We start from the raw sequence: 27752 nt of genomic DNA on the forward strand, positions 1-27752 counted from the left end.
TTTGTCGTCAGGTTCTCAGAGGGACACGGGGTTCTGTAAAGAGTCGTGCCCACTTGGAGACGCTGACCTCGAACCATAAGAGAAACCAAATACCCCGGATCCCGTGCTCTGGCGACCTCTGCAGAAACCCGGGCAATTCACTTCCATCCTTCTGGTCAGGGGCGCCCTCCTCACCCTGTTCCAGCCCGGCCTGCGTCCCAGTCACCCGACCCGCGCCCGGAGACCAACCGGGTCAGTTCTGCGCAGCTGAAATAAGTGGCGATCCCCTCACCTGCTGAGGTCGCTCACGAAGCTGCCGCTCTTCTCATCCAGGAAGCGCTTCCAGCCATCGGCCGTCTTCACCCAGCTCTGCCCGGGGGACCGCCAGTCCTGCCCCAGGAATGGCATGGCACTGCCAACGGACGCGACGGATGGACGCGACGGACTGATGGATGGGACTGGCCCGGCGGCCTTGGGGACGCGCCGCCCTGGGCGGATGCTCGGGGTGCCGGGGCCGGTGAGGGAGCGGCTGCAGGGAGCCCGAGTGGAGGGCTGCGGGATCGGGGGTGCGGAGCGGGGTACCTGCGCTCGCGGGGGGCGCTGTGGAGGGTCGCCGGGCGCGCGGGGCTCCCTGGAGTGCTGCGCCGCTGTCCCGGCCGCCGTATTTATCCCGGGCCGCTGGCCGCGGCTCTTTGTTGCCGGAAGAGGCGCCTGCTCTTAGCCCGGCCCCCCCCAGCCCGGAGGCCACGTGGCTTTGTTTATAGGCTCGGCTTGTTTTCCGAGGCGCCCTCGGCTCCTGCTCTTTTGGCTGTTGCACAACCGCTCGCTGGTGGAAACTTGAACCCGCGCCGCGGGGCTGGGGCTCCCACTGCCCCTTCGCCTCTGGCCCTTCTGCGCTCCCACCCCGCCCCCCCCCAGGGCGCAGCTTCTACAGCCGCGAGAGCGAGGCCGGGCACTCGGGAAACTGCGCCCCGTCCTCCTGCAGCTCCCGGCCTGGCGAGGTGCAGGGACGGGGAGGCCCGAGTGGCGTCTGGATCGCTGCGGGGCGGGGGGTGGGAAGAAGGGACGGCGCCCTTCCCAACCCCGAGCTGTCACAATCGAGCCCCGCGATCCAGAGCACCCCTGCAGGAGCCGAGGCCCGGCACAGCGCGGCCCGGAGCCGGGTAGGAGGGCGCAGCCTCCTTGGCCTCTCTCGCTGCCTAGACCCGCTCTTGGGCGAAGGAGGGGACCCACCGCGAGGCGGCAGTGGGGCGGGGGGACAGCCCCCCACCTCACCCTGCACCAGAACTGTTAAAGAGTCTGCTGTCAGGCTTGTCTCCGAGGTGGCAAAGGAAGGAGAAGGAGGCCGGGCGGCAGCTGGTCCCCGCGCGGTGGGAGTGGAGAGCAGGGACAGCCCTCCACCCCACTCTGGGCACCCTAAGCGAGCAGCGCTGGCGCCTGGCCCGGGTCTAGGGCGCCGGGGAATAGGATTTTATTACGAAGAACCGCGAAGCCCCTTTCCCCTTCCTGCTGTTCGGCATCCTCTGGGCTATTAGGCTCTCCTGGGGAAATAGGCCAGGAGTTTTGGTTTAGTTTTGGTGAGCGTTGAGGGAGAGGGGCCCAGAACGCGCCTCCTCCTGACTGATGGGGACTAAAGGAAGTTCGGTAAAAGTCCACAGTGAGGAGGCGATGCCCGGGAGTCCGAGGCCCTCACAGACCTCAGTTTATTGACCTAATCCTTGAAACCGCGGCGGAGGGGGTGGGGTGGGGGGCGGAAGGGGGGCCCAGTGTGGCAGCTATGGTTTTCCAGATGGGGGCACCGAGGGCCCCTGAGAAGGGTTAAACCAGTGACTTACTCAGGGTCACAAGGCTAGTTTCTTCACAATCCACAGTACAATCTGAAATTATCCTGTTTTGCTTTTTGGTAACAAGCTGCCACTCTCTGCAGATTGTAATCTTCAGGAGAGATCAACCGTCTTGTTTTGGGGGTATCCCAGCTCCAGCACCTTGCAAGGCCTAGAGTAGGCCTTAGATAACTATTTGTCCCATGTGTAGGTGAACACATACGGGAAGCTGCTGACAGTCAGGGTATCTTCTTGTTCTTCATGACTTCCAGTTATGATGCTTTACAGTCTGTTCCATTTGTCAGTTAGATTGCAAAGAGTGGTCCCAGCAGGGTAAAATCTGCATGCTCAGTATTAGCTTCCACTTGAGTCCTTGGTTCTTCCACACCCCTTCCTCTGCAGCCATCAACATTGCCCCACCGACTCTGTGCAATCTTTAAGGCTCAGAGTAGACAAAGAAACTGTGTGTGCCTTGGGAGGAGGGTACATGTTGGAGGGGAAAGGAGGTGTTTTTAATAAAGTCTGTTTTCAAGTAGCCAGAGTTTTCTGATTCAGGTTTTCCACCATAAATAATTTATTAGCATAGTAATAGTAAAAATATCTTGTAAAAACACTGCAGAAGGTCCCAAATAAATGATAGTCACTATGATCATGCTGACAGATGAGACAGTGTTGGGTCTGGCCTTTGTTGGAGGGAACTGATACCTGTAAGGGAGCATAATTAAGAGATGTGATTATTAAAGATGCATGCTAGTTACATGTCAGCAAACTACATCTCTGTAGAAACTATAGAAGTCAGAAGATTTGAATTCTATTTCTGCTAGAGCAACATACTGTCTGTCTGACCTGCATGAAGGACAAATTCTGCAGGCACAGTTTCCTCAGCTGTCAAGAAAGAGTAGAGCCTATAAATGCCTACCTTTCAGGACTGTTTAGAAAGTGTGTTAAATGGGATTATTGTTACCAGTTCTTTCCTCTTTGGTAGCGTCGTGCACTCACATGGCCCATGGCCTCTTAGTAACATGTAACTCCCTGATTCTTTTTTTAAAATTGAAGGATAGTTGACTTACAATATTATATTAGTTTCAGTGTAATGATTCAGTGTTTTCATAGGTTATACTCCATTTAAAGTTATTATAAAACGATGGCCGTAATTCCCTGTGCCGTACAATATATCCTTGTTGCATATCTATTTTGTATATAGTAGTTTCTGTCTCTTAATCCCCTACCCCTATCTTGCCCCTCTCCCCCCCACTAATATCTATTATTTTGTTCTCTGAGTCTGTTTTGCTATATACTGTATATTCATCTTTATTTTTTAGATTACACATATAAGTGATAACGTAAAATATTTGTCTGTGACTTATTTCAGTAAGTATACTACTTTCTAGGCCTATCCACATTTTTGCAAATGGCAGAATTTTATTCTTTTTTATGGCTGAGTAACATTCTATTGTGTGTGTGTGTGCGTGTGTGTGTGTGTGTGTGTGTGTGTGTCACATCTTCTTTATCCATTTGTCTGCTGATGGACACTTGGGTTGCTTCCATATCTTGGCTATCGTAAATAGTGCTGCTATGAACATTGGGGTGCATATATCTTTTCAAATTAGTGTTTTCATTTTTTTGGATATATTGCCAGGAGTGGGATTGCTGGATCATATGGTAACTGTATTTTTTAGTTTTTTGAGGAACCTCCGTACTATTTTACATAGTGGCTGCACCAGTTTACATTCCCACTAACAGTGTACATCCACAACCTCACCAACATTTGCTATTTGTAGACTTTTAGATAATAGCCATTCTGACAGTTGTGAGTGATATCTTATTGTTGTTTTGATTTACATGTCTCTAATAGTTAGTGATGTTGAGCATCTTTTCATGTTAGCCATCTGTATGTCTTCTTTGGAAAAATGTCTACTCAGGTCTGCCCATTTGTTAATCAGGTTGTTTGATTTTTTGATATTGAGTTGTATAAACTGTTTATATATATATTTTGGATATTAACCCCTTGTGGATTGTATCATTTGCAAATATTTTCTCCCACTCAGTAGGTTGTCTTTTCATTTTGTTGATGGTTTCCTTTGCTGTGAAAAAGCTTTTAAGTTTAATTAGGTCCCATTTGTTTATTTTTACTTTTATTTCTTTTGCCTTAGGAGATAGATACAAAAAATATTGTTACCATTTATGTCAAAGAGCGTTCTGCCTATGTTCTCTTCTAGAAGTTTTATGGTTTCAGGTCTTATATCTTTAATTTTGAGCTCATTTTTCTATATGGCATGAGGAAATGTTCTTATCTCATTCTTTTACATGTAGCTATCCAGTTTTCCCAGCACCACTTATCATTGAAGAGACTGTCTTTTCTCCATTGTATATTCTTGCCTCCTTTGTTGTACATTAATTGACCATAGGTGCATAGGCTTATTTCTGGGCTCTCTATTCTGTTCCATTGATCTATGTGTCTGGTTTTTTTGCCAGTACCATGCTGTTTTGATTACTGTAGCTTTGTAGTATAGTCCAAAGTTGGTACTTCCCTGATTCTTAACATTAGCCTTGGCCATGTAACTTGCTTTGGCCAGTGGGATGCTAATGGATATGATGTGAGCAGAGAATATAGAGGATATGATGTGTGTGCTTGTCTGATTGGGCTAGTCCTCTTGTACTTCTACCAGCACCCTGGCAAGAGCATACCTGGGGTAGCCACTGCTCCTCAAGCTTTGGTCCTAGGATGTGACACATGGAGCAAACACCCCAGTTGTCCTACAGTTATGTTAGCAAGAAATAAATGTTTATTATTGAATGCTACTGAGATTATTGTCGTCTTTTATTACACAGAATTATTGTGTCAATAGCTGACTACTACAAAGGGTTGAGTAGATAAAAGTTTGTGAAAGTTTTAATTTGAAAGATTCAAGATTCAAGCACACGTAGGAAATCACAATTTTTGGGTCCTTGTCTTTTTGGGTAAGAACTAATCTCAGGAAGCCTCAGTGTTTGTCTCTAGTCCTTTGGCTTTCTCCTCCTCAAAAAAAAAAATGTGGCTATCATATCTTAGCTCAGCCTTTACTGAAGTATGAGTGACTGCTTTAGATTTCCCACACCATTAAAAATCCAACTTGACACTTCTTCCAACACATGGTTTCTAACTAGGAAGCCTGGTAATGCTGAGCCCTTCAAGATAAAATGTGCTAGGCCATGTCTAGACCAGTTACCTTCACATTAGATGTTGACTTGACTTTGCAAAGCCTTTGGAATTGGAATCCTTATCATGGCTGAGCATTTGAGAACCACAAAGACAAATGGCTTTGGACTCAAGATATAGAGGCAGAAGGATATTCTGAGAATTTCACAAGGCACAGACTGGGGAGGACAAGCGTGGCCTGATGGCTTGAGCAATGCACAGGATAGTTTGGCCGTGAGTTCCATTGCACAGATACCGAGCCTCTGCCACTCCTGGACAGCTTTGTGCAACAGATTGACCAGATCACATGCTGGGTATTTGATTATTTACATGTGCTTCTCCCCTATGGGACTGTGAGCTCCTTGTTGTCAGGGCTGTGTCTTAGTGGTTTAGTCATCACAGTGCCTAGCATGGTGCTTGGTACATGACAGATAGACCAGAAATAACACAATAAATGTTAAACTACTGTGGGATGCTGTTAGTCCCATGTCTTTACCTATTGACATTATTTCTAAGGACACAGCAGAAGAGGGAGGTGGGAGAGTTCAGATATGCAGTCCTGCCCTGCATATCTGAATTCTCCAACAATGGTGCCTTACCAGTTGGTGAGACAAATAGAGAAGGTGGTCAAAATCCTAGAAAAAGATGTTTTAATGTGCTTGTTACCTTGATGGCAGATATTAGCCATGCTAAAGATAGTGTGCCAAGCACTTTGCAAACATAATCCTGTTTAACACTCCTCACAAAAGCCTGTGAGCTAAGTATCATTATTCCCATTTTATAGATGAGGAGACCGAGGCTCAGAAAAGTTAAATAGCTTGCCTAGGATAACTCAGCTAGTATGTGGTGGAACCCAGGCTGGTACCCAAGTCTATCTTCAACCCCAACTGGAGCCAGATTGACTGGGTTCAAATCATAGTTCCCTACTTAAATAGCTGTGTGACCATGGGCAAGTTACTTAACCTCTCTGTGCTACTTTTTCCTCATTTGTGAAATGGGAATGATGACAGTACCTACCTCAGAGGGTATTGTGAGATTGAAGTAATATGTATAAGGGTACCTATAACAGTGCTAACATCAGTAGTAGTTATTATTATTTATCTTTATGCAAAACTTGCTTAAGTCCATTTATGTCTTCCCCACCAAATTTTAAGTTTTGAGGGCATGGAGCCCAGCTCACTTAGCTAATTTCCAGATATGGGAAAATGTGTCTATTGGAACAAATTGTACAATGAAATGATAGTTTACATATTATTAGTTATTATTTGTGACACTTGAACTATGGAAGTGGGCTTTATTCTGTTCCAAAGACTACATTTTCAGAGGTAAAGCTGACAAAATGTTAGCCTGGCTGCTACCTCATAAGGCTGTTTAGAGAAACTGTTTGTAGAAAGGACTGTGAAAAACTTGATGAGTATAATCAATATGATAAATACGTTTCTAATCCAAAATGACCTTTGTTGGTAGCTTTGGCCGAGGGACTGACTACTTCTCACTGAAATGTAATGATATTTTGTTTTCTCATAGTTTCTCTTTCTAAAAAGGTATTTTTTGGTGTGAAAAATGCTTAACAGCAGTAGTTGTAAGTTAAAAATAACTTTAGCTTGTTGGGTTGGGCAGGGACTGGAATCAACCAAATCTGTTGGCTCACCCTGTTCAAGTCAGAGTAAATTTGATAAAGGAGGAGCTAGTGTATTTGCAACCTGCTAATGCTGTAAGGAGGAATGTTTAATGCCACAGCAATTTGCATATGACCTTGTGCCCTGGCCATCTAGGGTAGGGCATCCTTGAAACAGTGTGAAATACGTCTGTTAGTTGTGTTTGAGCAGGAACTGCCAGCTGTGTGTTATTTCTGGGTCTCTGGCTGCCAGGAGTCCTGCCAACTAAATTAAAATCAGTCAGACACATGTCTCTGAGAATATTCTCATTACTTTAATGAGAATCATTTGCTATTCCTCAAATGGGAGGGCCTGGTTCTCTTTCTGAGAGAGGGTCAAGGACATTTTGCTATAAACCTCCTCCTTTTATAGCTCAATGGCTCAATTTTAATGAAAATTCTTCTTTTTCTTTTGATAAGTAGCAAAAAGGATTTGGAGACAAAACTACTAACTTTTGTATAATATAGGGAAATGAATAAAACCACAACATTTACACCAATAGCCCAGACTTCTAGTGTTTTTTAAAAAAATCCACAGATTTAAAAATGTGAATGTTAAATTTGTTATATTAAATTTTTGTTACATTTGTTATAGATGTAAATAAAGCTTTAAATACAGTATTAGTTCCTGAAATTGGTTAAAACTAGCCTATCTATAATTCTTCAAATGGTATCTTGAATGGCTGAGTAGCAAATTTTAATTCTGAGATTTCTCATATGCAAAAATAGCTCAGACTGAAATTCATCTAGACATTGTGTCTTGTGGTTTACCTACTTATATTATCACTCACATTCACATAACTTTGAAAAATGGTGTTTTTTCCCCAGTTTACAGATGAAGAGACTGAGGCTCAGGTATGTTAACCACTTACTCGAAAGTCTGCTTATAAAAATCAGAACAAACTTTTAGAGGTTACCTAGTCCAGTTCCAAAGAAGAAAAACTCACTCAGGAACACAGAGCTGGTTGGTAGCAGTCCTGGGAATTGGGTACCATGAGACCAAACCAATAAGGTTAGAATATTCCATTAACCTTTTCTACTGACCAATGTCCCTGAGAAAAGTAAATTTCAAAGTAAAATTCAAACCCTTTGATTCACACATTCCAATGATTGGATTTTATCAGGACTTCTCATCAGTGAATTTGGTCCCAAGAGTAGAAAAAAACCAGTAACAGGTATTTGAGCCCTTAAAGAGACTCCTCTTCAAAGTCAACGAGGATCCTTAGAGAAACAGAAGATTTGAAACATCAGGTGCCTTGTAAGTCCTTACCTGACCATCAGATTGAATGCAGATCTACAGTTTGTTACATTTTGACAAATTGTGATCACTGCATACTTGGACTTGTCAACCCTAGTTACTGGAGAAGAAGTTTGTGAGTCATGTTAAGTGTGTTTCCTCATATGAGTCAGCTACTGATTTGTCAAATCCTGGAGAAGTCACTTAACCTATTTGGTGTTCAGTTTTCACATTTATGGACATGTACATGTTATAGAGATCGTTAAATGATTCTATGACATCATTGGTTGAAAGGTGATCAATAACAATAATTACAAATTTTCATCGGGAAATAGAAAAACAATTCTCTCCTGTCTTTTCTTGGGTGATTTGTATATCTCTGCCTGTCTTAGCCATTATTTTCCCCAGAAAGCTGAAGTCTATAAGTGGATTCTGTTCATTGACGTATGCCCGATAGCGGGCACATATGAAGTCTCCATGTATGTGGAATTGAATTTCTAAGTTGTAGCCTAGAAATTGTGGTCTATGACCTAAAAACCATTTTACTGTTTGTCTCAGGTTATTCGATAAGAATAAAAATAAAATGAACACACGATTTCTTTTAAACCACAGTACATTCATTTCAGGAAGAAGAAAGTCATTTAAAAAGAAGTACAGAATGTTCATCTTCTTTCCCATTCTGACTACTGCCTGAGAAATTCAGTCCCTTAAGGGACTTAATATTTTCAACCAGGATTTACTGTTGATAGTAATTTAAGAAATAATTTAGTCTTTTAAACATCTGCTTTGCTAAAAATGGTATTCCATAAAAGCTTTTGCTAAACATCTTCAAACTGTGTGTTTATTGAAGAGATGGCACATAAATTAGATTGTTTCTCTCTTCTGTCCACTAAGCAGAAGGAGTGGTTATCTTTCGTTCTGTTTTTGATCATTTTACAGGCTGTAAAGTTTATTATAGAATGTCATTCATACATTGCCTCAGCAGGGATGTATCACACCCTTGCTATGTTCCTGGTCCTCTTCTATCTAAAGCAGCTTAGGGAACACAGAGATGAACATTGACCCTCAGGGGTGTAGAGGCCATGGGGAGAGAGAGACACATAAATATGGTCTCCTGAAACTACGTGACGTGTGCAGTGAGAGAGGTCGTTGCACAGAGGTCGTTGGGACACACACAAGGATAAAGCACCTAAGTCAACCTGGAACAGTCAGGCAAGGCTTCCTGGAGTTGCTCTTGAGCTGGGTCTTAAAGGATGAGTAAGAACTGATGAAGCAAATGGAGATAAAGATGGGAGTGGGGTGGCCACCCAGGTGGAGGAGACAGATGGACCAATGACAAGAGGAGGGGAACAGCACTGGGTGCGGTGAAGGTCAGAACGTGAGGCAGGGTCTGAGGAGAGCTGGGGATGAAGAGGTTGCGGGCAGACAGCAGAGGGCTCAGGGAGGGTTGTTGGAAAGCCTGGGCTTGATCTGAAGCGGTGGGAGCCACGGAAGAGCTGTCAGCAGGAGAGTCACATGGGTCAGTTTTGCTGTAGGTACTTCTCTCTTGGATGTCAGAGGGGTGAATGGAAGAAGCACAAGGACAGGAGATAGGACACAAGTTAGAGGATGTAGCTGTTTCCAGACAGCAGCTGATGAGCATCAGAGCCAGGAGAGAGGCAGCGGGGGTGTGAGGAGAAGAGGGACTTGAGACGTGCGTAGGAGGCAAACACTGCAGGACTTGGCGATCGATCGGATGCAAAGGATGAAGTCAGGGAAGCACCACGGAGGGCTCTCAAGCTTCCAGCTTGGATGAAAGGACAAGTGAATGGTTGGATGGAAGGCTGAGGACTAGAGTCTCATTGCGTGAGGCCTCATTTTCACTGGTTTTAGGGCCGAGAACAGAGCAAACTCTGTATTTCCTCTGCCTGGGGGGAGGTTGCCTGTGTTTCTGGAAGGACTTCTTCCTAATTGCCCAGACCTGCCCAGAAGGAGGCAGGAACTCTATTTGGAACAACATTTAGAGAGACTCTTCTCTTTTGCCCTCTTGTATCTGATCCACCTGAGATGGTTTTTCTCTGCCAGTGGTTACAGCACACAGCCCTGTACCATGAGATGAAATGTGCCATTTTCAGGCCTTAAAAAATGTTACAAAATATATGTAGTGCTATTTCTCACTACAAATAAGTTATAACAAACTTTCTTTTAAACAAATAAGCCAGGGATTGTAAATTGCCTAAAACCAAGTGAACGAATGTGTGTTGAAAATGTGTTGTGTGTATATATTTACCATCCAGTTAGTAGCACCCTCCCGCTAGCCCCCTGATTTAGGGGGAGGCCCCACTGTGTCTTGGTGGGAGGTAGTGCTTATTTCCAGATACAGAACCTATAAGGGGACCAGATTTTCTTGCTTCCTGCTGTGGTCAGGCCAGGGACAGGCACTGACTTAGACTTGACTGATCACACTCTCCCGGGGAATGATGGAAGGAAGTTGGTGGTTCCTCACTGGAAGGCATTCCTGGCCAGCATCATTGGAAGGGGTGCTGACTCAGGTGCTCCTTGGTGCAGCAGCTTTGCATGGTCCTTGCTGTCTGGTCCTCTTGGGCTGTCTTGGTTCCCACCTGTTTTCCACATCTGTTTCTTCAGCCTCTTTCCAATGCTATGGACTCTGATAGTCTGATTTCTGTTGCTTGCAAACCACAATCTTGACAGTATGGAACTCCCATATGCAGGAAAGTTATTCAAAGACTGGGTCACACACGAATACACATTCTCCCCTCCACGCTTCTCTCCTCTAACCCCCTAGAGTCTCATGTGCTTACGTGTATAACTCGGGCCAAGGGTTGAGTTAGACCAGAGGATGATTTGTAAGTATTAGGGCTTACCAAAAGAAATCATCTGCTGAGAAAACTGGACTCAAGCCCAGACAGGGGATTTTGGCTTGCACAAAACTGGCAGATTTAGAAACATTGAGACGGAGAAGAATGCTGAGCTGGCCATGTGTGAAAGTAAAAGATGAGGAATTGAAAAGCTGAGAGCTGTAGATTTTTATTATACATCTATGCCATGCGTATCATCAGGGCAGCAAGGCTGAGGCAGAGAAAATTCAACTGGTATTGTTTTATAAATTCCCCTAAGGTCCATGTTTTGTTATAAACAGTTTCTAAAATGGATGCTTCAGATGTGGAATTTAGTTTGAAGGCAGGAGGGAGGGAGGAATGTTTATCGAATGTGTATTGTGTGCCTGACTTTTTATCTACATTAGTTTATTTAATTCACCCCAAAACCTGCAAGGTAGGTATAATATCCCTGTTTTATTCACAAGGAAACTGCATAGTTAGAATCTCACAGCTCATATGGGGCAGAGCTGGGATCTGAATCTGGGACTTTTGACTCTAAAACTCATGTGCTTTCCTATGACACCGTTCCGCCTCCTGAAGTTTACAGGAAACCAGCAGGGAGGATACAACAGAGAGTAGGCTGCTAGACCTTAGGAGGAGAATTCTTCTTCCATGTAAAGGAGAGTCGGGACCAGAGACATAGCTGACTGGCTTTTAACACAGCTGCCATGTGGACTCTGAAGGGACCTCAATTGCCTTGGTGTCCTACACCATCTCACCTCTAAATAACCAAGGGACTCACTTTATGGCAGAGGAAGTACAGCACTGGCCTCTTGGTGACAAAATTAGCTGATACCACTATGTGACCCACCACTCAGAAGCTTAATAGAACAGTAGAATGACCTAAAGACCCCTGGGAAATAACGTCCTTAAAGTTTGGGGCTTCTGTCCTGTGAAATATAGTAAATACAGTGTTTCCCCCGTATCCAGAATACAAGGCCGTGGAACCAAGGCGGAGGTGGGAGTAACCCCATCTCATTTTTAGACTATTACACCTAACAACCCACTTAGAGTGTTTTGGCTTCCCATCCCTGAAATCCCTGGTTGGTGAGTTTGGAGGTCCTGGTTTCTACCAGGGACCACTGGCGTAGTTCTATTAGAGCTGAAGCTGAAAGTGTCCCTGACCATTTGAGGCTCCTCATGCCCCTGGACCAACAAGCAGATGGAAGCTTACTGTGTTGACTTGGGGGGATTGATCCTTATTATCAAGGAAAATTAGGTTACTACTACCTAGCAAAGGCAAAAAAAAAAAAAAAAAAAAAAAACCCCACCATATCCAGAGCCCAGAAGACTCACTGGGTCACTTCTTAGCACTCTCACATACAGTAATAATGGTTAGTGAAAAACCATGACAACCCAGTGAATATTGAGTCACTCAGGGCTCTAATCCTATGGAAATAAAAGGTTGACTCATCCTATCAAGTAAATAAAACTCTAGTCATCTGCAGTGCTGAGAGTAGGGAGAAGGTGGATTGGGTGGTGAAGAAGGAGGCTTGATTGTTGATTTCAGTCCCTTGATCGGCAGGAGACCGAAAGGTGTGCATGGTAGTTGTTCTACACGTCTTATCTAATCAATTACAGTTTTTCTGCTTGCCTTTCTGCTACCTGACGTGAAGGGTGTGTTACAATTTAGGTTCCAAGTGACAGTGTGACTGAATTGACATCTCCTTTCCACGACAGGGCAGTTTATGGAATTTGGGGTCTCAGTAATGCTGGGGATGAGAGTTTCTTCATCCGAGTGAGGGCAAGATGGATGCTGAGTGGATGCCACAGGGTGGATCATGCAGGGGACTCTCAGCATCCCTCCCCTTGCCTCCCCTCAGTCCACGTGCTGTCTTTCTCTAGACCTAGGGCTGAGCCCTACACATCACCTTACCTGGGCTCCCTTGCCCTCTGGTTTCCGTTTTGGTTTATTCAATGGAAGTTACGGGCAAAAAAATGAGAGGGTGGGAGGAGAGGAGTCAGAGTATTTCTTCCTCGCTCCCTCTTTGCTTCGGCACCGTCAGCTTGACCCTTCCATGACTTTGATTCCTGCCAGGCAGCCCTTCTGCTCTGATTTCAGTTCTCACTGGGCTCTGCAGAATTGCTTTTCTCCCCTTGCCCTTGAAGACCCAGAGGTAGCAACAGCTTCCTGCTGCCGTCATCTCTTGAAGGCTCCCTTAACTCTATCCACACCTCCGTAACTGATCCCTTCATTAAAACCTCTTAAATTAAACCATTTGAGCAGAATTTTGTAACCTGCTGGGTCCCTGTGATACAAATTGGGAGCTGATTTCATTTGACTGAAGCATAACATTTTCGTTTTATTCATTTTATTGAAGCAGTCTTCATTTTCTCAAAGGATATGTAGTAGTGTTTCTTGAAAAAGAGTTTCTACGATATTTAAATCAATTTGATCTACAAGTGTTTGATTTACATGCAGCCATGCCAGGAATAATACAAAATAATTATACGGGCCATTCTGCACTTACCGATGTATATTAGAGATACACATCAGTAAACACAGAGCTGCCTTATGCCTTGAGCAAGTCTTATTCCATTGCGGACACACGACAATATATTTCATCGACCCCCCCCCCATTAACAGCTGGTTTCCAGTCCTCTCTGACCATGCCACGGTAATTAACCTGAATATACACCCTTTCCCCACTTACCAAAATATTTGTTGGATAAATTCCTGGGAGGATAATTCCCAAGTCAAAGGGTATAGGCATTTTAAATTTGACAAGGATGTCCAAATGTTATCCAGAGAGGCTTAATCAATGTGCACCCATCAGCAGTGTGCCAGGGTGTGGGGCCATTATTAAGTACAATACGGGTCAGCTGAACACAAGCACTGCGATACCATGACAGTCGATCTGATGATAACCCTGACGGCTGCTAGGTGACTAAGGGGTGGGATGCGCTGGACAAAGGGATGATTCACATCCCAGGCAGGATGGAGCAGGATGATGCAAGATTTCATCACGCTGCTGAGAATGTTATTACTTGCTTATTTCTGGAATTTTCCATTGAATATTTTCGGATGGAGGTTGGCCTCGGGTCACTGAAACCAAAGAAAGTAAAAGCGTGGATAAGAGGGGACTACCGTGATATGAAAAGTCAGCAGAATTAAACAGCACGAAATGATGGGGTGGACGTGTGTTGTTTTGGGACTTTTAAATCCATCGCCCTCCTTCTTTTGGCAACAGCACGCCATCCTTGATACTTAACTCACCTGTGTTGTATGGGGCTGCCTCACCTACAGGTGACAGTGTGGGCACTCATGGGCCCAGCTGATGGGCTGTGACTTAGCTGCAAGGGAAGCTGGGAAAGTGAATATCTTTTAGACTTCTGTAGTGGAGATGGGCTCTGCCTTACCCCAGAACTCTCAGTGGGGGATTCTCTAGAACAGGAAGATTTAGTATTGGGTAGAAATTTTTTTTTTTACTCTAATAATAGGTGGCAAGCTAGGTCTTTCCAAATTGAATACATTGTAGTTGTTCAACAGCTTCTGACAAAATGCCCAGTTCTCCGAACCTTTTGAGTCAGTGAAAGCTTTACTGTGTTATCTGTCATCTACTCCCCACTCTCCAAATGTCAGGTGTCAAAGCTATGACAGGTCATCATGTACTCAAGAGACCTATTAATTTCTTATCTATCCCTACCTTTTATTTTAAAAGCAAATCCTGCCAGAACACAGTGCCCTTTTAAATGTAAACAGAATTGAGTGCCTTAAGAAAAGAAAAAAACAAAACAAAAATACCCAGGAAAACACTAGGGCTTCAGCCTCCGGTCTTGTCATGCATATGTAATCAGGGAGTTTCCCTGATGCTTTAGACCATGAGAGGCGTGGCCTGATGGCCGTGTCCATCTCCCATGTGGCTCTTTCCTTGGGTGATGCCCCAGGACTTTTCATGAGTGAACTCCCCGTGTCATTTCCTCAACATCACCTCAAGGGAAGCCGGCCCCAGACCATCCAACGGGTGCTCATGGAGTCAGAATTGTTGCACATCCTGAATGAAGCAGGCTTTGATTAGATCCGTGTAAAAATGCAACCCCTCTCCTCTGCCCTTGGGCACGTGGATAGTTAAGTTGCATAGTTATTCACAACCACTATGGTGGTGCCCACATGCCTGTATTTAAGCCAAGAGACCTCAGGTTTGCCAGACACAGGGGAAGGACATTCCAGAGAACAAGGCCATCTCTCTTCATTATCTTGGGTATTCCAGCTTGGAGGAGGTGGGGATGGATCTTAGAGAGTGTCCGGTTCACCCTGACCATTTTACAGAAATTAGGGCTTGAAGAGGTAAAGTGCTTGCTCAAGCTTACATAGCTCAAAAGTGACAGGGCTAGAGCAAACTCTGGTTCTCCTCCTCTAAAATGGAGGTGATAAAAATAAGAAAATATTCGGGAATTCCCTGGCAGTCCAGTGGTTAGGACTCTGCGCTTCCACTGCAGGGGGCCCAGGTTTGATCCCTGGATGGGGAACTAAGATCCCACAAACCACGCAGTGCGGCCAAAGTAAATAAATAAATAAAAATAAATAAAATATTCGTTTGTGAATCACAAGTTTGCTAGGACATCAAATAAGAAAATATATGTGGAAGCAGTTTTATACAAATAGTACATAAATTTAGCCGGCCCTGAGCAAGTGCTTAATCTCTCTGTGCCTCAGTCTCATCACCTGTGCAATGGAATAACATCAGTCCCAAGTCATCAGCTTGTGTGAGGATTAACTAAGTTAAAACATGTAAATTACTCAGGGTAGAGTTTGCACATTGTGTGTGCTCAGTGAATCCTGGCTACTATGTTGGCTTATTGAACCTAATACCCAAAGGAAACTTCAATTAGCTCCTGCTACTTGACTGATAAATTAAAAAGTTAACTAAGTGTCAGATTTACTCCCTTCCAAATTCTTGTTCAAAATCTATCGAAAAACTAAGGTCTCACTCTCCTATATTAATGAGCCCCAGGAGCAGTAGAGAGAGCTGTCGTGGAAATTGGGGAACTTGGCTGTGCCATCTTTCTAAATATGCAGCCTCTGGGTACTGTCCTAAGGGCTGAACTTGTTTCAAATCCTGGCTCTGTCAGTTGCTGGCTGGGTGCCCACAGCCTGACCCCTTCCTTTTCTTGGGCATCCATTTCCTTGATTGTAAAAAGGGGGGGTAAATAGACTCTTGTGAGTTTTAGATGTGTCTGTAGGAGGTGTAGACATTGGAACTGAATTTACTGATTTCCTAGAACAGTTAAGATTGTGGATTCTAGAGTCAGAATCCTGGGTTTAAGGGCAGTCTTGTGTGACTGGGCAAGTTATTTAACCACTCTGAGCCTCAGTTTTCTGATCTGTAAAATGGGGACAATAAGAGTACTTCCTTCAAGGGTTGTTGTGAGGACTGAATTAGATAATGCACGTGCACTACTTAGCCTAGTGTCTGGCACTCCGTGAGCTCCTGGTAAGTATTGGCTATAAGAAAAACAGCTACTGGAAAGGATTTTTTTTTTAACATTTTAAAAATATTCTTTTCCATTATGGTTTATCACAGGATATTAAGTGTAGTTCCCTGTGCTCTGTTGTTTATCCATTTTAAATGTAATATTTTGCATCTACCAGCCCCAACCTCCCACTCTATCCCTCTCCCCCCTCCCCCTTGGCAACCACAAGTCTGCTTTCTATGTCTGTGAGTCTGTTTCTGTTTTGTAGATAGGTTCATTTATGCCATATTCTAGATTCCACATGTAAGTGATACCATGTGGTATTTGTCTTTCTCTTTCTGACTTACTTCACTTAGTATGATAATCTCTAGTTGCATCCATGTTGCTGCAAATGGCATTATTTCATTTTTTTATGGCTGAGTAATATTCCATTGTATATATGTACCACATCTTCTTTATCTGTTTATCTGTCAATGGACATTTAGGTTGTTTCCATGTTTTGGCTATTGTGAACAGCGGTGCTGTGAACACAGGGGTGCATGTATCTTTTTGAATTATAGTTTTGTCTGGGTATATTCCCAGGAGTGGGATTGCTGGATCGTATGGTAGCTCTATTTTTAGTTTTCTGAGGAGCCTCCACACTGTTCTCCATAGTGGCTGTACCAACTTACATTCCCAACAGTGTAGGAGGGTTCCCTTTTCTCCACATCCTCTCCAGCATTTGTTATTTGTAGACTTTTTGATGATGGCCATTCTGACCAGTGGGAGGTGGTACCTCATTGTAGTTTTGATTTGCATTTCTCTAATAATTAGTGATGTTGAGCATCTTTTCATGTGCCTACTGGCCATCTGTATGTTGGAAGAGCTTTGTTTCTAAAGCTAACCCTCCAGTATTAGCTTCTTTCCTCTGCATTCTTAGGCCTTTCCTTTGAAGTCAAGTACAGAGTTTTGGCTAACTGAGAGTTCTGGTTGGTTGAATACTGGTTAATCAAGTGTTGGCTCCCCTCCTGTTTTGTGGTTTATGCATATTTATGGATAGAATCTGCAAGGAGCCTGCTGGGCATCAGATGGCACTTGTCTTGAGCACATTCATTCCGAGGGAAGGAAATAGACGTAGGTTCCCACACAATGGCCCCCACCCTGAAACCATGAAAGGAAGCAGCCTCTGGGAGATCCAGGTTAGACACTATCTTACCAGAAGTTGAAGCAACTTCTTCAGAAAAAGAAAAATATGTCTAATATCATGTCTTGTCTAAGTGCCACAGGGAATATATTTTTCTTGGAGATAAATAAAAAAGCAACTGCCCCATCCACACAGAAGTAATATACAGTAATAAAATCTCCTGTGAACAGCCACTTCTTAGTAACCTGGATCCAAAAATGTGAGTTCAAAGTCAAGAGTAGAAAGATATTAGATGCATCACATAAAAACACAAAGAATGTGGAGAACTGGTTATGAATTTATGACATGTTTATGAAGCTGAATATTTGCTTTTTAAGAGCCTCCTACCCATGGCTTTGCAGCGAGAGGAGGCTCTGGGGAATGTTTCCGCTCGGCCTCCTGGAGAGTGATGGGGGGAAGGGTGGGAAGGGGGCAGAGGTGCTGTTTATCTGGCGATGGAAGAGCAAGTGAGCAAGTGAACTTTCTTGAGTCTCCACCCCTTTGTACAGGAAGTCAGTTCAAGGGTCTTGGTGCTCCTCAGCATCTGGACGAGTGGTCCTTCTGGAAGAAAGGTCCTACGGGGCTTCTGCCTCCAGCCAGCTCTTGGGCTCCAGGCCATGGCATCCTTGGCACCTTGGTACTAGAGCCATTTGTCTTCCGTGGCACTCACCGCTCCTTCCACAGTTCCTGGTCTACTCTGTAACTTTGCCCCTTGCACCTCTGGTGACCTCTGCCCTCTCCTGGGCCTTCTTTCAACGGGTTCTCTGCCCTCAACATCCTCCCATTCATCGAGCCCATCACTCTGTCTCAGATCAGCCAATCACAGTACCTAACTACCAATAAAACCATGTACTTACCGTGTACTCACTGCGAGGCACTTTACAAATATTATCTCAAATCCCTACACAACCCCGGAGAGATGGGTATTCCGAGCTCTATTTTTCATTGAGAAAACTGGAAGCTCAGCTTGCTTACTTGACTTATCCAAAATTGCACAGCTGGTTAGCAGCAGAGCCAGAATTTAATCCCAGACATTCTCTCTCGCCAAGAACTGGGCTCTTTCTACAAGTGGTCTTCAAACGATGTGTCACCATGGGACTTTTCTCAGAACAAAGTCATACGGAAGACAGATAAAGGAGGCGCTGTCCCCTGGGGAGCAGGGGTGAGCACTCCTATCAGATGTTGACAGCTGGACTGCTAGGTAAATTTTATTTATTAATTAATTCAGTGGGATTGAGTTCTTTTTGAGCACATACCTTCTTGTAAGTGAGTTCCTGGGCAACTAACTCATAAACTGGGGATAATAAACCTCCTGGTAGGTTGTAGTTAGGTTAAGTGGAGTGTCTGGTACATGGGAGGTACTCTGTAAATGGCAGTGATTACTATGACTTCACACTTGACTTTAGTCAAAGTACAAGTTAATTTCTCATTTAATAAATGACCTAAGAGGCTGTTGATTTCTTTAAAGACACCAGAACCCAGATGGGTCTTATAGGCTCTCCTGCCCCATCCAGCTGGGAAAAGGTCAAGGGGGCTGGGAGATGTTTAAGTCTGAGAGAGGATGCTCACAGCTGCTCCCATGAGCCAGCCAGGTGTACTACTTGCAGGAAATTTTGAAATGAGACACTTATAATAGCAAAGCAGCTCTCCAGGTGCTTTGTAAACTTCTTCAGTTCCATTGCTCCTTTTGGCAACTCAGAAGCGCTCTGATTCTGACCTTAGCTTGGACGGGGGATGGCTGGGGATGGCTATGTCTTCTAAATTCCTCTTCCGTAGCTGGATTCCCTGGAGGTAGTATTCCTGCTTCCGGTTACATTTAAAGCAGTGTCTTTTTCTTGGAACCGAGCCAAGAGCTGGACTGCAGGGAGGGACTCAGGCCAGGAAAAGCTGTGCTCGGGAGGGGGCTGCGGGAGAGAGGAAATAACTATAGGTTCTCACAGCTGCCACTCAGAGAAAGAGAGTTGTGCTTTCTCTCTTCCTTCTGCAGCCATGAGTTTCCACGTGGATGTCCTACGAGAGCCATGCAGGTCTCTGGTTACCTCTGGACTCTGTGTTAGTGTTCCCAGCAGATGCAGAAGGAAAAGAGCAGTTGAGTGGCCAGGAAGGGCCCCTGGTTACATGGGGGTTTTTCCCAGGCAGAGTAAATGACTTGGCAAAGTCAACATGCATTTGGGCTGACCTAGGCCGTGGGAGGCCAGGTGTTTGAGTATCTGTGAGGGCGTGTAGAAGCTGGAGGGCCTCGTGAGTCCTGACTGTTGGCTTAGAGTCAGAGCACTGAAGAGCTGGGATTCAGGAGACACTCCAGGGCTCTGGGAAGTTGTGATTTGCCCCAACAGGTATTTCTTGAGTGTATTAGCTGAGGCATTTGGCTGCAAGTGAAAGAAACTCAAGTTAGTTTAAGGAAAAAGAAAAGAGCAGAGGGAATTTATTGGCCCTGGAGCATTGAAAGCCCAGGGGTGGCTGTCAGGCTGTGGGCATGGCTGGAGGCCCCCCGTGCCTCTGTCTCTTTCTCCCCATTACAGGTTCTTGCTCACCTCTGCGCTGGCTTCAGCACCAGGCAGGCTTTTCTCAGTGGTGACAAAGATGGCCATGGGCCCCTCCCAGCTTCCTTTGTCCTCCAAGCCAATGATCCTAGAAAAAAGGGAGAGCATCATTCCCCAAATTCCAGCCTAAGTACCAAGAATGACATGACTGACCTGGCTTGGGTCACATGCCCATTTTCCGAAGCAGCGCTCCGCCCAGGAGCAGTCTGCTTGACACTGTCTGAGGCTGCGAGGGTTGGGGCCATCCCACCTGAACCACCTGAACTGCACATAGGGGAGCGGGATCCTTAAGAGATGCTGGGCAGACAAGAAGGTTTACCTCCTCCACAGTGGGCACCTCCCATGCCATCAGCATGGCAGAACTTGGCAGTGGGTGGGTGGGGTGTCGTGACACTGACTTCTTGGGAGTGTGGCATGTCCTTTGCCCTACTTGTATAGGGATAGGAGTTTTGCCATGGTTGCCTATGTCAAGCCTCTCAAAGATGTCCACCTCTTAACCCCCAGAACCTATGAATATGTTATGATATATGGGAAAGGGGAATGAAGGTTACAGATTAAATTAAGACTGCAAATCAGTAGCCTTTACAATAAAGAGATTATCATGGATTATCCAGGTGGGCCCAATGTAATCACAGGAGTCCATACATGGGGAAGAAGGTGGCAGAAGGGTCAGAACCGGAGAGGTGGCATTGGGAGAAGTCTCGCTTGGCCAGTGCCAGCTTTGAAGATGGAAGGACGCCATGACCTAAGGAATGGGGTGACCTCTGGAAAAGGCAGGACATGAATTCTCCCCTAGAGCCTCCAGAAGAGAACCTAGTCCTGATGCCATCTTGATTTTAACTCAGTGAGAACCATTTCAGACTTTTTACCTCCACAAGATAAAAATTTGTGTTGTTTTAAACATTAAGTTTGTAATTTGTTACAGCAGGAGTAGGAAACTAATACGTTGCCGGGAATAAAAGGGACACTGCTCGGGCTTCTTTGCATCCAAGTGGGTACGACTGAGTTCTGGTTGTAGACGGAGCAGGTGTGTGGCAGCTCCTGGGAATCTCAGGCGGCAGGCAGCGCCCCTTCCCTTCTTCTTCGTCGTCTCTCTTTCATCCTACTGCCTAGACGTGGATGCCAACTGGACCAGGACGCTGAGGCCAGACCCCATAGAAGGTGGAGGTGTGGGCTGGAGGGAGAAGAGCCATGGACCAGCCTTGGAATTTCTACCTCCACACTTTGAGTTGAGTGAGAAACTTCAATCCTGTTCAAGCCACTCTTATTAGGGGTGCTTTCAAACCTCACAGCTGGAGTCAATCCTGATTATTGTAGAAAGAAGAGGCATTAGCGCTGACCTTTTAGGAGGTCCAACAGACCCAGGCTCTACAAGGTGCGAGCATCCCAAGGATATTTCAGTGATGATTCAGGAGCTTCTTTTCTGATCCCTGACTCTCCAAATCCAGCATCTTTTCCATCAGACGGCTGCAGTCTTGGCGTCGCAGCCTTCATTTCCATCCTGTCTCTTGCCCCTGCTACTGATGTCTGTTCTTAACTAGCCAACCCTGATTCAGCTTGACTCCCTGGCTCTCTGAATCCTAGGCTGCCTTGGTGAGAACCCATGATCCAGTTCTGGCCCCAAGGAACTCATCCCTTCCCTGGCTGGCTTTCCGTTTATCCCACCCAGATAGAGCTAAATAAGAATGCAAGTTTTAATTAGCATTGAAGAGCTTGTCTCTAGGCGCCTATGTGTGACTTCAGAGCAAATCATACTTACAGTAATTAACATTTATTGAGCACTTACCATGGGACAGGAAATTAAGTGCTTTATATTTTAACTGCGTTTAATCCTCAGAACAACACTAGGGGGAAAGTACTAGTGTTACCTCACTTTACAGGCAAAGAAACTGAAGCTGTATTGCCAGAGAAGTTAAATAATTTGTCAGAGGTCACTCAACTGCTAAGTGGCAGAACTAGTATATAAACCAGGTAGTTGGATCTCAGAGCCCATGCTGTGATACATTAGGTAGATGCCTCCCAAGCCCAGCTACTGCCGTATTCTGCATAGCACTTGTCTCTGCAAAATGTTCAGGCAATCATGAGTAATGACTCAGGGCATGAGTAAATGACTCATGGCAGCCAGGGCTGCCGTGTAAGGTTGTGTGGACTGTGCACTGCACAACTCAGGAGGTACCATTCGCGTTGTCATCTATGTAAATTGTAACCCCTGGAGTTGTGCAGTGGACAACCTGCATGAATATATGTGGCTGCTCCAAGGCTTTGGGCCCTGCATAAGCTGATAGCCAGGGGTCACATGGAAATACCAGGAACTCAGTTGGGGAGCTATTAAAAACTGTGCTTGCGAGTTGGTGTTGAAGATTAGGAATCAGGGAAACAAGCCAAGGTAATGGGAGACAGGAACGCGGAGGACTCTTGCTGGGGCAATCTGACAAAATCTGCTGGATGGTTTCTTTCACAGCCAGACCTGCCCTAGATGACTCTTTAAAAAGGGGGCAGGAATTAGTTTTGTTGTATCATAAAAATAATACATGCTTATTGATGAACATTTAGAAAATATAGAAAAGTTTCAGTAAGAAAATAGTCACGCATTATCCACGACCCAGAGAAAACCACTGCTAATACGTTATTGGATTTTTTTCCAGTCTCTCATCTCTTTGCTTCTTGATGGGTGATAGATAAATAAATAGATATAGATGTCTCTCTCTCTCTCCCTATTTAGATAGATAGTTAGATAGACAGATATTGATTTATACATGGTTGATCATGTTAAAAGTATTAGCTCATGATATTTGCATAATTTTCACCAGGTCCTCTAGAAATGGTTCAGATGGGATTGGGCTGACTCTTGCTCATCCTGGAGCATCTTTAAGGCCCACCTGACTGCTAACACAAGCTACTGAGCAATTCTTTCAAGAGCTAGTGGACCATAGCATGGAAAGTCTGTTAATAGAACTGAAGGGAAGCAGGAGTGGTCTTTGGGATGACGGAGAATGCGTCACAGTTAAACCCAGGGGCGTTGGGTGTTGAGGGGCCATTGGAACCCGTGGGCCAGCACACAGGGTCATGAGCCAGCTTGTACACTAGGGAGCTTGGTGACCTTCCAGATGATAAACTGGTCCTTCTGAAAGGGATCTTCAAGTTGATGTGGTCCAGCCTCCTCCCTCCTCTTCATCACCTTCTTGCCCCATCTTGACCACACAAACACGTTTTCTGGATGAGGGAACTAAGACCTAGGGAAGTGACTTGACCTGCTTGAGACCATAGAGTGAGTCAGCAGCATCCAGGGACCAGAAACTCAGGACTCCTGACTTCTTTCCAAGAATCCAGTGTGTCTGAAAATATGTACTGGGAAAAGCCAAACTTACCATACACTCCAGAATAAAGAAGTGTTCCATGGTCGAAGCAGCGCTTTGGTCAAAGGTTGCACATTGTAATCCTCTCTGAGACTCACAAGTACCTTAGCTTACTAAAGCCTCTGAGAAGGCCTGAAGCAAAGAAACCTATTGAACTTGGTTCAAGGCATTGTTTCCTGAACTTGTGTAGACAAGGAACTCTTTTCTCATTGATCATCTAGTTGTGTCTTGAGGAATATACTGGGGGAAAGAGAGGCTGTGTTACACTATACGGCCTGTCCACTTAGGCCAGAAGGGATACCCGAGGACATAGGAAATGTCACACTGTGTCAGAGCCACAGTCTTCCAGCCCAGGAATGTGCTCTGTGATAGGGCCACCAAGAAGTGTTGCAAGAGCGTGTGGCTGCCCTCTGCTGAGGCCAAGCTTAGAGACTGGACACTTGGTTTTCTTAATGGCCTAATAGCTTAATACGACACTGTTGTCCCCAAGTGGGTTTATTTATTTATTTATCAAAAATAATTTATTTATTTGTTTTTATTTTTGCCTGCGTTGGGTCTTCGTTGCTGTGTGCGGGCTTTCTCTAGTTGCAGCGAGTGGGGGCTACTCTTCATTGTGGTGAGCGGGCTTCTCATTGCAGTGGCGTCTCTTGTTGCAGAGCACGTGGGCTTCAGTAGTTGTGACACATGGGCTCAGTAGTTGTGGCACACGGGGTTAGTTGGCACATGGGCTCAGTAGTTGTGGCACACGGGGTTAGTTGCTCCGAGGCGTGTGGGATCTTCCTGGACCAGGGCTTGAACCCGTGTCCCCTGCATTGGCAGGCGGATTCTTAACCACTGAGCCACCAGGGAAGTCCCCCAAATGTATTTAAACTTTTGAAAATTTCAAATAGCTTACACTAAATAAGTTCCATGGGAGCAAGTTCTTGAGTGTCTTGTTCTTTTCTGTATCCTTGGCACCTAGAACAGTGCCTGCCTGGTACATAGTAGACATTCAGTAAAGACTTGCAGAATAAATGGAATTAAATTTCCAATGGCTCTTGAGGGCTGCAAAATTCCACAATTTCCTCTGAGTGACATAAAATCTTTAACTTTCCCCATACAGCCTTGGAGACTTACAACTTGTGATTCAGATTTAACAAATACTTATTGAGTGCTTAATGTATGTTAACCCTGGGCTAGACGTGTTCCCATATAAGTAAGCTCTTACTTAATATTTTCAACGACCCTATAAAGTACTATAATCTCGATTTTTCAGGTGGGGAGGCTGAGGCTTGTGGGTGTTAGGTGACTTAGCTGAGGTGATGTTTGTAATAAGTGGCAAAGCTGGGATTTCAGCCCAGGTGTTCTTAATAAACGGCAAAGCTGAGATTTATGACCTCATGGCCAGAGCCAGCTGTAGCTTATTCATGGCACTCACATGCGATGATCGAGGCTGACTTGAGATGAATCAACAAGAGGTAGGCCCCGGATGAAGGCTCCTTCGGATTATAAAGGAAGGCACTTCCTCTTCTGAAAAGTTGTTTGCAGCAAGGCCTGGTCACTGTAGCTTTCCTGGGTGCTATGTGGGGACCCCAGGCCAGCTGTCATGTGTCTTTGTGGAAAGTAATTCTGCCTAAGGCAGAGTAACTCTGAGAATTGAGAAACACGAATAGTTCGCAGCTGATAGAACAGCTGAAGCCCTAAGCTAAGCCTCCCCAGCCCTGGTTACAGGGACACAGTGGCAGCAACACGCCAGCCTGCCTCGAATCAGCCTGTCCGCTCAGCAGGTTGATATTTTCCACCCGACCCTTTGAATGCCCAGGCATTAATCTTATTAGCACTAGAGTAACTTTTTTCAGTTTAATTTAAAAATTAAAGAAAGACAACCACTGTAACAGCTGGTTGCTCTCTGAAAAGTTCCTCTGAGCTAGAGCACAGAGTGGCTAATTAAACTGGCCTCAAGAGAAAGTGTGTGGTTGGATGGGAGGCCTGGCGGATGGAAGATTATGTCTCAGTAGATTCATGGGATGTCAGAGCTGGGAGAGCCCGGGAGATCATCGGGTTCCTCATCTTACAGAGGAGGAAACTGAGGCTCTGAGGTTGCCCAAGGTCACATAGCTCTTGCCTGGAAAAGCTGCATTTCAAACTCAAGTCTCTTGATTCTTGGTGCAGTTTTCTTTAATCTACAACATCCTGCTAACTTGAATACGATCTTGGCTTCATCATTCATGCTTCATCATTACACAGGTATTTAGCCTCTCTGATCTTTGCTCATCTGTAAAGTACAGGCAATCATAATTACCTACCATGGATTTACGGTAAAGAATAAATGGGATTTTACCTGTAAAGTGCTTTCCCAAGTGCCTGGCACACATAATTTCTTAGTAAATTAGAATTTTTAAAATTTAACAATATTATCATTATTGTTCTATATTCTAGAATGGCATAATCTCCCTAGTTGGGGGAATTGGCTTGTGAGAAGGAAGAGGTACCTCTGTCTGCCTGCCTCTTGCAGCTTGGTAGTGTGGCAAGGACACATCAAGGATGTTTGTACTGGGGGGGTTTCCTGCATGCTCATTTCCGTGCTTTGCCAGACATACAATGTTGTTGTGAAACTTCGGGCTTTTCCTGCCCCTGAGAAAAGTGATCTGATAAACCCACTCATATTAAGGTGACAATGATAATGTTTAACTCCTTTCAGAATGCCTGGGAGATGATACTTAATGCAGAGTAATTCATTTCCAGGGGGAGAATCTCAGGTAATGGGGCCAGGTGAATAAGGGAAGAAAGTTGACCTTTGGGTCTTGGTCTTCCTGGAGGCCCCTCAGTCAAACTAGAGGAGGCGGTCATCTGCCCGGCCCATATCCGGGGCTCACCTCACCATCCTCTCCGCATCATCCTGACTCTGATATGCCCTCACACCGGGCTTCCTGTCAGGGAAGCTGGTTCTTGGTGGTGGGAGGGGAAGGACTGACCCAAGTCAAAGTGCCTGGGATGCGTGCTGCACTGCACAGGCTTGAACGTGCAGCTTATCTACCATTGTCTCCTAGACTCTGCCTGGGCTCAGCGTTCAAAATCAGAAGCTTCCCACAAGTGAAATTAGCTGAGAACTTTCTAGAACTTTCTAGAACTATTAAGAGACAAAAACAGAGAGGGTATCACTGTAAGCACTATTAGTATAAACAATCCATTTAAATAGCACAAATAGGTTGCAGTTTTATGACACTGTGCTAGTGTAATTGAACATTTGAATAAATGTACTTTCTTTGTAGAAAGCATAACTCTGTGCAAGACAGAAACCCAGGAGTGTTTCTGTGTCCTTCTTCTTCTCCATCCCCATTCCAATCCGGCACTGATGTATCAATACTTCCAAATACCTCTTGAATCCATCTACGTCCCTCCATCATCACTACTGTCACCCCATCATCACTCCGTTCCGTACTGGAGTGGCCTCCTGGATGTCCTCACTGGGTCCCTCCTGTCTCCAAAACTTTGCTGTGTCTCCAAAACTGCATACAGTACAGTCCACTTGGGCGCAGGCAGAATTTTGATTTTTATTTATTTTTAATAAATAAAAGTTATTAAAAATTTATTTTTAATACAATTAAGAATAAAGCTTTACTGATATTCATACAAACTACTATATATAGAATGGGTAAACAAGGTCCTACTGTATAGCACAGGGAACTATAGTCAATATCCTGTAATAAACCATCATGGAAAAGAATATGAAAAACATATGTATAACTGAATCACTTTGCTGTATATCAGAAACTAACACAACATTGTAAATCAACTATACTTCAACTAAAAAACAAAGCTTTACTGATATTCAACAAATGGATTGACCTGGGCTCCTCACCCTAATCCTTGTGCCAGACAGATGCATCTCATATTTGGTTCAAGAGGTATCCTGGAAGCCTCTAGAACATGGCAGGGTTCAGGGGATGCCCTCATGGTTTTCTGCTTGTTGTTTTTTTTTCCCCAGCTTTATTGATGATTACAAGTTGTACATATTTAAGGTATACAATTTGCTGATTTTATATACATATGTATATGATTTTACATACATATATACATATACATTGTGAAATATTCACAACAATCAAGCTAATTAACATATCCGTCACCTCATTTGGTTACCTTTTTTTGTGTGTTGAGAACACTTAAAATTTACTCTCTTAGCAATTTCAGGTATACAATATTAACTATAGTCACACTGTTGTACAGTAGATCTCTAGAACTTATTCATCTTGCATAACTGAAACTTCGTACCCCTTGATCAACATCTCCCCATTTCCCTCATTCCTTAGCCCCTGGTAACCACCATTCTACTCTCTGTTTCTATGAGTTTGACTATTTTAGATTCCACATATAATTGAGATCATGCAATATTTGTCTTTCTGCATCTGGCTTATTTCCCTCAGCATAATGTTCTCCAGGTCCATTCATGTTGTTGCAAATGGCAGGACTTCCTTCTTTTTAAAGGCTGAATAATATTCCATTGCATATATAGGTAACACATATTCTTTATCCATTCATCC

General features: G+C 44.6%; 2 protein-coding genes across 2 annotated transcripts in view; one reads left to right on the forward strand and one right to left on the reverse strand.

Moving 5' to 3' along the window:
• FBXO32 (F-box protein 32) overlaps nt 1–907 on the reverse strand; it is a 30530-nt gene extending 29623 nt beyond the window's left edge. The window contains exon 1 of the mRNA XM_081258245.1: nt 272–907. Coding sequence (XP_081114371.1) covers nt 272–387 — 116 coding nt within the window. The 5' untranslated portion in view covers nt 388–907. The remainder of the gene's footprint in view (nt 1–271) is intronic.
• Nucleotides 1–27752, forward strand: part of NTAQ1 (N-terminal glutamine amidase 1) — a gene marked incomplete at its 3' end in the record, with an annotated part of 167322 nt that overhangs the window by 95338 nt on the left and 44232 nt on the right. The window lies entirely within an intron of this gene.

This window comes from Mesoplodon bidens, assembly GCF_964165515.1.
Source record: "Mesoplodon bidens genome assembly, chromosome: 16".
NCBI classification, from domain to species: domain Eukaryota; kingdom Metazoa; phylum Chordata; class Mammalia; order Artiodactyla; family Ziphiidae; genus Mesoplodon; species Mesoplodon bidens.